The sequence below is a fragment of the Alosa pseudoharengus genome, unplaced genomic scaffold (genome assembly GCF_046254945.1).
Source record: "Alosa pseudoharengus isolate Yale_2024_CS ecotype anadromous, Long Island Sound unplaced genomic scaffold, YU_APseudo_1.1 YU_APseudo_1.1_scf_13, whole genome shotgun sequence".
NCBI lineage: Eukaryota > Metazoa > Chordata > Actinopteri > Clupeiformes > Clupeidae > Alosa > Alosa pseudoharengus.
The window spans coordinates 7,642,520-7,653,129 of record NW_027468598.1 but is presented as its reverse complement, the minus strand read 5'-3'; the positions used below and the strand labels follow the sequence as shown (position 1 = coordinate 7,653,129).

At 40.8% G+C, this 10,610-nt stretch overlaps 1 protein-coding gene across 1 annotated transcript; it reads right to left on the bottom strand.

Moving 5' to 3' along the window:
* Positions 1–3,010: 3,010 nt before the first annotated feature.
* LOC143121085 (extracellular calcium-sensing receptor-like) lies at positions 3,011–8,893 on the bottom strand. Its single transcript, XM_076281478.1, has 6 exons — positions 8,730–8,893; positions 8,205–8,496; positions 6,756–7,574; positions 6,207–6,434; positions 5,380–5,503; positions 3,011–3,921 (listed from the first exon to the last, which is right to left on the bottom strand). The coding sequence occupies exons 1-6, from the start codon at positions 8,837–8,839 to the stop codon at positions 3,011–3,013; spliced, it is 2,484 nt and encodes an 827-aa protein (XP_076137593.1). The 5' UTR covers positions 8,840–8,893.
* Between the last annotated feature and the right edge of the window lie 1,717 nt (positions 8,894–10,610).

Here is a 10,610-nt window from a genome sequence, read left to right as displayed (position 1 = left end):
GCTACAGTGCAGTGAAGAGTTTGGAGAGAAGTTATAGGGCAACTTGAAGTTTTATGAAAATAATTTACGAACCAGAATATATAAGCTTCTATTTCTTGCAGCTGTTAAAACACCCGCTAGATAGTTTAAATACCCGCCACCAACATTTGTTTTTGCTGTACAGATTATTTCTGTAAGTTATTTGTCTACTAGGCCTAGCCTACTGGCTGATTTATCAAACGAGTGCTTTCTCGTTCGTCCTCCGCAAACTACTAGGTGTTTAAAGTAAGACGATATGCTGCTCTGAGCGCGTTTCATGTTTGGTTCAGCGCTGTTTTCCCTGCGGAAGTTCCCGCACTAAAATGTTGAGAGGGACTGAAAATGTTACAATGTTTTTGTGTTCGATGACGTTCAGAAATGCCGTCTGCCCGAATGCTACTGAATAGCCTACTCTGATATATTGACACTGAAGATCGCGAGTTTAAGTAGGCTAGCAGTTAAGTTGCATTCATCGCTATCAAGGGGTTTAATCCTTGTCCCCACCAGAGATAAAAATAATTTAGCAGAGGTAGGGATAGGAAAACCAGAGTTGGGGAAATCCTCACCATCCCCCCCTACAAATCGCACCCTGGTGATACCTCGAAATTAGGCTGCTGTCTGTTAGGCAATTTATTGTAGCCTGCTGTGTGTGCGTGTCTGCACTCAGGTGTCTCCCTCTCCCTCCCTTGTCATAGGCCTATGTAATGTGTCCAGAAAACCCACAACACGCAACAGTGATAGAGCAATCAGAGTATCATGATACGATTGCCATCTGGCGGTAGTGGTTTGTGGGCCTATTGGGGTCAAGTAGGAAGCCCAGCAAGTTCCAAAAGTAGAAAAAAAGTTTTGCGAGATCTCGCAAAACTTTTGCGGGATCTCGCAAAAGTTTTTGCGAGATCTCGCAAAACTTTGCGAGATCCCGCAATGAGATCCCGCAAAAGTGCATCGTTTTTTTTTTCTTCTTCATGTTTTTTTTTTCCCACTTTTTTTTTTTTTTTTTTTTCTAACCCATGTTTTTTTTCCCCATGTCACCCGGAGGGCTCCGTACTTGTGTGACAACTTGGTAACGAAAAACCTTTTTATAGCTCATCAATATGTACTAACCCAGCTTACATTAATTTGCACAGATAGGAGGGATAATTACTCTCTAACTATGTATAGATTCCAGCTCGTTACTTTCCATTCCTTGCCTTTGTGTACTGTTTTTTCTTAGTGTGTTCAATACTTTTTCCCTGTGCCATTCCACTTTTTTACTCATAACTCTACTTAGGGACATTAATGATTGGATTTTTTAATATGTGTGGACTACCTAAGTTAATACTAATGTCTGTAGAAAATTTTATGCGAATAGCCTCTCTGGAAGTATACTTACTGAAAAAAATGTTGACGTGTTCAATACTTATTTTCTCCGCTGTATGTCACCAACGTTGAGAAACAATAAGGCTGCCATGCTAATTAACGGTTGCATCTTGCTTCTAGTTATGTCACTTTACTGTAGTTGATACACCTTACCTCAGGGATTCCCAAACTGTGGTACGCGAGCTGCCACTAGGGGGTACGTGAGATGAAAAGGGCAATGGCGGAAAGGAGTTAAAAATGATTAATTAATTAATAATCGAATTAATTCATAAATAATACATAATTTCGAATCGGGTTATAATGATATGGAAACGTGAAATTAAAGGAAATCATTTGTAAACTATAATAGGCTATGTTTTCACAGTTTTGTTGAAGTATAGGCTAGGTAAGGCTGCGTAAACATGGAAAACTGGCTAAAAACAGGGACACTGTCCAAAAGGCCTAATTAAAGTGGTCGAAGAGGAGAAGCGAGAGAAACAGAGCAGGACACAGGTAACGATGGGATGGTATGGGGGGCAGACTAATGAAGGTGGAGATGGAGCACAGTAGCCTGACGAGCCAGACCCACATTAAAATGTAGGGTCTGGACACTCACCGTTCGCAGTGCTCAGTCCGAGGGGCGGGATAATCAGTTGTCTTTCAAATTCCCTCTGCACGCAATAGGACAGCGGCAGCGCTATGAGTCCCATGCATTTTTCCCACCAGCGGAGCTAGTTGGCTAGTTCAAACGTTTGCCAACTTAAAAAAAGCTTAACTCGTGTCACACTGTTCGCCAGCATCTTATTAAAATCTTATTTGTTTTCAAGTAGCAGGGAATTCAAGCCAAACCGTTGCAACTCTGCCATCAATCATTATGTTAAGCCCACCTAACGACTCTACACGATTTCATTGGCCTGATTAAGTTTCGATTTCTGGAGCTCACAAGCCAACGGAGAGTTGCTAGACTAGCCCTGGCAGCAAATGTAATTCGCTGCCGCTAGGGGCGCGTCTAGATTTCTAGGCTAGGAGCACAGGGGATAAAAGAAAGAACGAGACAGAAAAGACTGTGCGAAGAAAAAGTATGATGAGGCATATAGCCCTCGGCTTCACGTGGATTGGGAGACAGACTGCCCAAAGCCACAGGGCGTGGTCTGCAGTGAGATGCTATCTAACCATTCTAATGTGGTTCTCCACAGGTTTTTTTTAGCGTGAGAGCTCATAGACCAGTTGCACATTTTGATTTTGTTATCATGTAGGGCGGCTAATTAAACACGATGCCTGGAATGCGTCAATAGAATGTGTTACTTTTTTATGTGTTGGATGGTGGGGGTATGCGAGCCAAGTCAGGATGTAGAAGGTGGTCCGCGGGAAAAAAAGTTTGGGAACCACTGCCTTACCTGATTGTGTTTTATCCTGTGACTCATGGTCTTTTCATCAGCCAGGAAAGCCCAAGCAAGACCTGTTGCTAATATGCTTGTAAGACCGGTAAGGCTAACGTCACATGCGCAACTGATGGGTTGGTAGTCATTGTAATTACGAACTTTCATAATGTTGTTTTTCAGTAGTTAGGAGACAAACTGTAACTTTCTTTACATGAAAAATGTATTTTAAATGGACAAACATGTGTAATTCAAGGCACTGGTCATAACAGCCATTATTTAGGAGAACCTCGACTCATGAGTGCCTTCTTTGTGTTCTTCTCTGGATGCACGAGAATTATGTAGCATTTTGGAGCAAATATGGCTATGAGCAGGCCAAAGCTTGAAGCCAGGATAGCAAAGATTTCAACTACATCTGCATATTTACCAGGGGAACTAATATAGGCAGGAACAAAAGCAATCCACACAGCACAGAAGATGAGCATGCTGAAGGTAATAAATTTGGCCTCGTTGAAATTGTCTGGGAGGTTTCTTGCTAAGAAAGCTAACAAAAAGCTAATGGCTGCTAGAAGGCCTATGTAGCCCAACAATGTAGCAAAACCTGCCACTGAGCCCACTGCACATTCAAACACAATCTTGGAGCTCTGATAGTGAGTGTTTTTGTGAGGGGTAGGAGAGGCAGTGGAGAGCCAGATCACACAGATGGCCACTTGGAGAGATGTAAGGACGATGACAGTGGCTCTTTGCTGGGCTGCCCCAAACCACTTCATGGCCCCTTTTCCTTCAGGTCTTGAGGCCTTAAAAACTGCAATCACAACCATTGTCTTGACCAGAATGCTAGAGACACAGAGTACAAAACTGATACCAAATGCTGCATGGCGGAGCTGACAGGTCCATAACCTGGGCTGGCCAATGAATAGCAGTGCACACAGGAAACAGAGTTTTAGTGAAAGCAGAATCAGGAAGCTCAGTTCGGAGTTGTTGGCTCGTACTACAGGAGTATGACGGTGGTGAACAAATATAGCAAGAACCACAGTAGAGGCACATGCACCAAACAAAGACACTGATGTCAATGAGATGCCCAAGGCCTCTTCATAGGAGAGATACTCAACCTCCTTCGGGATACAGTCATCTTTCTCAAAGTTTGACCAGAATTCCACTGGACACTTAATACATTCAATGGCATCTGATGAGACAAAACATAGAAAGCAGAAACATATTCAAGGAGAGAGGATGAAAGGAATAATTGTATTTTGCTGTTAAATCAGCGTTTCTCAAACTGTGGGTCGCGACCCACTACTGGGTCGTGGAGACATGCCAGGTGGGGCGCGAACTGACGTGAAAAAAAGGAGTTTTTTAATTTATTTTTTATCTGTAGCCTGGGCCCAGGTAGCACCCGATGCGCAATGGACGCACTGTGTTATTCATAGGGAAGCGCTCGTGTCAAGGCAGCTTAGTTAGTCCCGACCTACATGATATTTTGAACGTTGTTGTGAGAGTGGTGAATTTCATCAAAACCCGGCCCTTAAAAGCGCGTCTATTCTCCGCACTTTGCGAAGAGATGGTAGCTGACCAAAAGGCTGTACTGTTTCACAGCGAGATAAGGTGGCTTTCCCGAGGTAAAGTGCTGTCGCGCGTGTTTGAGCTCCGAGTCGCCTCTTCTTGGAGGAAGAGCGCATGTTTGAATCTGCAAGCACGTTCACTAATGAACATTTCTTGATGAAGCTGGCCTATCTTAGCGATATATTTGATATATCTTAGCGATAGGTACATTTGAGTTAAATGTCCAGTTACAAGGCAAAGACAAGCACCTACCTCACCTAGCAAATACGATTACTGCATTCACCAAAAAAACTTGAGGTATGGGACAGGCGCCTCGATCGCGACAGTATTATGCCTTTGAGATTTCTGAGCGAAATCGCTGAAACGTCTGATTCGGGAGCCACTCTTGTGATCCCATGTATTAAACAGTAGGCCTACATCACATCCCTGCAAAGTTTATTTCAAAAATATTTCCCAACCAGCAGTGCTCAGTATGACTGGATTATGGATCCATTTAATGCAGCATGTTTTCATTTTAATATATTGTACAATGCTGTAAAATGGCCTATGCTTCCTAATATGTTGCTGGAAAACAGAAATATGTGTGTTATTATGTATTTATTTATTATTATATCTGCAGCACCAGCTGATTTTAACTCTGTTGAAGAAGATATATTTAGAACTTGTCATTATTTCAATAAATATGACCATTTTAAGCTTGACCTACCACTTTCTTAGAGCGATGAGGGACAGGTGGGGCTCGAGAATGCCCCTTGATCAAAGTGGGGAATGAAAGAAAAAGTTTGAGAACCACTGATCTAGTTTGTTAACTACCACAGTCACGAGTTGGGTCGCGATAGTCTGTCATTTTTAAAAAGTGGGTCCCCAGAAAAAAAGTTTGAGAAACACTGTGTTAAATGATTTTGGGAAAAGCTATAAAAAAGGTCCCAAATCCATTGACAAAAATGTAAATAAATAAATAACACTTGTAGGAACATGACATGCATAAAAAGACCCTGATTTAAAGACAAACTAGTATGTTAACCAGTTAATTGACACTGGAAGCACTTTTGGTTTTACAAGTTTGTTGAATTCAGTTTACCTGAGGTGTTACTGATCTCTCCATCTGCACAAGGGAGACAATCAAAGCAGCAGACAGGTAGTCCTTTCCTTCTGGCTTTTCTTGTTCCAGGGTGGCAGGACTCACTGCACACTGACCTAGGAGGCTGTACATAAAAGTGCATGGAATTTTCTCCTCAATTGTACAAAGTGTGGTCTATGTATAGTACTTAATTTAGTCCTAAATCGAATGCTTAAAAAATTCACAATTTGCAATATATCACTTAGTTTAAAAGGCTGTGTGTAGTTTTTTTAGTTAAAGGTGCTCTAAGTGATGTTGGGTAACGTCACTTCTGTTGACGTTCAAACAAAACGGAGAGTTAGCCCGCTCCTTCCTCCCGTACAATTGAAATTCTCCTAAACGCGCATCTCATCTGTGATTGGCTGAAACAGTTTGTTATGTTTTTATGGTCCAGGCTGGACCAAGTTGTTTTTGCTGCCGTTTTTGAAGCCTGGGCTGCATGTTTTTTTACAGTGTATTCAGGCCACAGGCAGCTAGTGGATTTCTTGTCACATACAGCGGATGTTTTCTATATGTGACAAAAAATGTTTTAGCTTATAAACCATGTAACATCGCTTTGAGTAACTTTAAACACATTCAAAGATTATTTGGGTAGTAACCAATTAGCTTCAGATGGCGCTCTCTCATAATATCACTTTGTACCTCAAGGGTCACTGTACATGCAGGTCAATGGAAGAGTGCCATCACGAAAGTAATGGTGCACCCAAGACTTAATACAATTTAAAGGAGCTATGTGTAGAATTATTTCAGAAGATATTCATAACTTCAGAATTACAATGTGAAATCACTTTGTTTAATTTAAAGTTCCAGGTTAGTTTGCCTTCATCCAGATGGAATGTTTTCCCAGTGGGTTGTGATTCATCAACAACACCCACTGTTCTGGTCTTCATTGTACCATCTGGCATTCCATACCAGTGGAAGATATCGTAGATGGCCAAGGCATCACCAGTTTTATCAAAAGACACCTGATCCCCAAATCCTGTGGTAAAGTTCACTGCCTGTAAGTAGTGAAGTAGCTTCAACCAAGACAGTGAAATAAAACAAAAGCAGAGAAATAAACTTTAGTGCCAGTTCCTGATATTATAACCATTAAAATCATGATAAAGTAGCATACTTGTAAATGTATGTGTTGTGAAAAAAACGTCCGTTAGAAACATAAAATTGTATAATATTAACATATATTTTATAAAAAATATTTGAATTAAAGAAGAATATGTTACAACTAAAACGCTAAACAATACTGTAGAAACATCAACTGATATAAATTACTACTTAGCATTGTGCTCAGCCCTAACTTTATATGTTTTTGTGTCAAAAATGTGGAAGCACATGTCTACCTGCCAGGGTTGAATGTCATGAGGACTAGCACAGCTATTCCCTTTAAAGGGCCCTTGCCCAGGGACACAGCTCATCAGGTTGTGGAGAGAATGTGCCAGGGAATAGACTGCTTTATAGACATTATAGGAGGGTCTGAGGTCAGAGACATCGCTGTATGCCAAATCAGCTTTGCTCAGGTCCTCCTCTCCTGTACACACTCTTCCCTCAGATACGGCCAAGGCCTCTTCTGGCTCAAACCTGCAGTTGAACATTTCCTGCCAGAACTTCCTCACCATACTGTTCTTATGGTCATTGTTGGGGCGAACACTCAATAGAAATTCTTTGAGTCCCTCAATCTCACCACGCCGGATGACAATGCCCAGAGTGCCTCTGAGAAAGGGGAGCATGCGTGAGGTAAGGAGCAATGGAGAGAAGGACCATGCCTCACTGGCAATCCACTGCCGTATCACGTTCTGTCGAGCTACCTCATCCATGAGTGGTAGAAGGTAAGCCTCGGTAGAGAAGACCACAATCACACGTGACGTAGATGTCTTAATCACCTGCATAATCTTTCTGATCTCCACCATATTATTGTCTTTCGGCAATACTTCTGAGAATGCTATACAACCACCAAATGCAGTGATATCCTGATGGATAGACTGAGCAGCATGTCGGCCATAGTCATCATCACTATAGATAAGACCCACCCATGTCCATCTGAAGTGCTGTAATATCTGCATCATAGCTCTCACTTGGAAGGCGTCACTGGGAATAGTCCTGAAAAAAGAAGGGTAGCGCTGTCTATCACTTAAGCAGGAACAGGTGGCAAAGTAGCTCACCTATAAAAGAAAAAAATATATAGTCATTTGATATATTACATTAGTTATCATACATTTATTTACAAAATTTAATTTTCAAAAAGCAACCTTTCAAGATTGTTAAAAAATATATATATTGAGAATGGCTGCTTGAAAGGGATGAAATTGGTACCAAGCTACCTCTAAATTCAATATCCCCCTCTATTTATACCATAATACAGTTATCTAAGAATATATAGAATGAGAACCCATACACTTTGCATTAACAAATGGCAAGATGTGTGTGATTCATTAGAATAAGGATAAACTATTAATACATTTTGATCAATATATTGTAATGACACTTTACAAGGAAAATGTTTGCTGTCTGAAGATTTGTTAATTATTACTGAGAGTAACCATATCTGTCATGTTTGAAATGTAGTCAATAAACAAATGGCGTGATAGACACATTTGTGGATATTAACACTACCAAATAATGCTTCTTAACATCCAGGGAGACTTTACATTCAAACATGTCCATGTTTAACACTAGCAAGCCAGGACATCTGTTAGGCTATTTACATCTCATAGACATTTTTCAATGCAGTTTTTCAGAACATTGAACATGCGAGTCTCGTTTTTAATACATTCATTTCCACCAGCTCGTACCATTGGGACGCGGAACAGACCCATCACACTAGAAATGGCGATAGAGTGCGTCGACACAGAATCCCCCACGATTCCCAAAACAGAAGGCAGCCCCCTGCAGCTAGATGAAGACAGAGTTTTTTGTGCTCCACTAATGAGAGTTGTTGCGGCACGGAAGGCGACTCCGAGTTTGACACAGTTGTCATAAATGCTATAACCCAGAGAGATGTTGGGAAGCAGATGTGGATTTCGGTTCACTTCATTTATGGCAAATGCCATTGTTTGAGCCAACTTAAAACTATGTAGATCAAACCTGGCAGATGGACAGAAATAAAATCATCAATGACATCAATATGATAACACTAATAATAACAATAGACACTAGACAGTGGTTCTGTCATGCAACTGTCAGCAGTAAGTATTGAGATCACTGCAGAAAGAGAAGAGGCATCTTTTCACTGTTTACACAGTTTTTCATATAATAAAGCTGTGTCCTAACTAGGCCTATGCAAGCATTAAGAGACTTAATCCAAGCCATTGACTCACTCATGACACCAAGGCTGTGCTGGTTTAGTGCTGAAAGATAGCTCTGGAAATACAGTGAACAAATGGACCTCAAACAGTCCCCCTATGATTACATCTCCATCCTGGTGCATCCCAGTCAGATTGAATTGCTCCCGTAGCTGGCAGAGGTCAGATGTATCAGATCTGGAGGTGATGAGGGTGGGAGAGATCAGAGTGGCTGCTGACACTGTCCAGGCCAGCAGAAGGAGACACAGAGAGACCTGCATGACCTCTTTCATTTTCTTGTCTGACTGTTTTGCATCCTCACTCTCTCAAATAGTGAGCTAAGTCATGTCATTTCAGATGGGACGCCCACAGTTTGGGTGTACCTGTAATACCCATGAGAAAAGACTCTTGCTGTCACATTATTATAATACGAGATTATGTATAAAGAAATGAACTGTCTTTGTCTTGTTGGTGTAGAGGTTCATTACCTGCATATCTGATGTTAGTCATGATGAACATCTGAATACACAAATCCACTTTAAGTCTCAGAGTGAGAACATTTGTGTCTCCCAGATGTATTTAATGGAGTCAAATATGTGTGTAGGACCACATTTTATACATTGTCCAGTGTTGTATGCATGATACATAAGTGACAATGGACATGCATGTAAATGTACTAATAAGTTCAAGGACCATTTTTGGAAAATGTTTTCACAACAGAAATAGATTAAGAGATCCTAGCCATTTCCAGCAGTACATCCAAAAAGTAATAGCTGTTGCTCAGTATCAGGAAGCGCAAGGACCAGTGGTATTGCTAGACGTTTCCACTATGGTATCCCTGAGTGTTAACATCATATGGAGGAGGTGGCAAGGCTAATTGATGTCAGCACATGTTTTGTGTAGGTGGAAAGCCAAAGTGCTGTCAAGTAATGGTAATCACACATAACTACCACAGTTATTTTTGTTTGTTTGTTTGTTTATTTGAGGTTTCATATTTAAATAGTTTATTGTTTATGAAGAATTTCATATTTCAATTGCACTCTCTAGTCTGATGTTTCCTACATTGCTAGCAGCTATACGCAGCAACCAACTGGAATGGGTACACTGTGCTCTCTCTGACCAACCTGAGGGTGGCAGTCATACACTTGTACTCAGCTCACACAGTTGACCTTAGCTGAAATCCCTATCTTTCCAGTCTAATATCAGTGTGTATAAATAATCATGTCACTGACAATAGTATGTAATTCTGTGGTGAGATTGATAACTGATTTTTTGGAAATCATATAGTAGAATAATAAACAATTGTGTAATGTAACACTGAAGGCATGATGTAGACCAAAATGTTTGCCAAGACAGTAATTATATCCAGTTGGAAATGTTTACCAAGACAGTAGTTATATCCAGTTGAAGAAATTATAATCTGGTAGAGTGAGAAGTCTGTATCTGTTAAAAGGACATTTTTGTTGTGCTTGCCACTGATTTTTTGCTCAGATCCGATTTTTTGTTTAGCTTTACCTTTTAAATCCTCAGATTCCAGTGTGAACTGTTTGCTGTTCTGAACTGACCTGCATGCACAAAAGAACAATGACATCAGCTAACTCCTGCTGGCGCATAATTGTGACAAATGTAGATTGGCGTAAAAGTCACATCAAATCCACCTTGGTTGTTCACGCTGCGGCCGCATTGAAAAAAATCAGGACCACATATGGAAGTGGTCTAAATCTGTATTGGAAGATCTGAGCAAGATTTGAGTGTTCACACTATTTCTGAAGAAGTGATACCAAGTATTACATTAATACACAGGATTAGATGTTAAAATCCCTTGTGCCAAAATCCAAGGTAAAAACACATTCAGAAGCCCCTGCTCAAGTTTAACTTTAAAAAGCTACCCACAAATCCGCCAACAAATGGTCACAA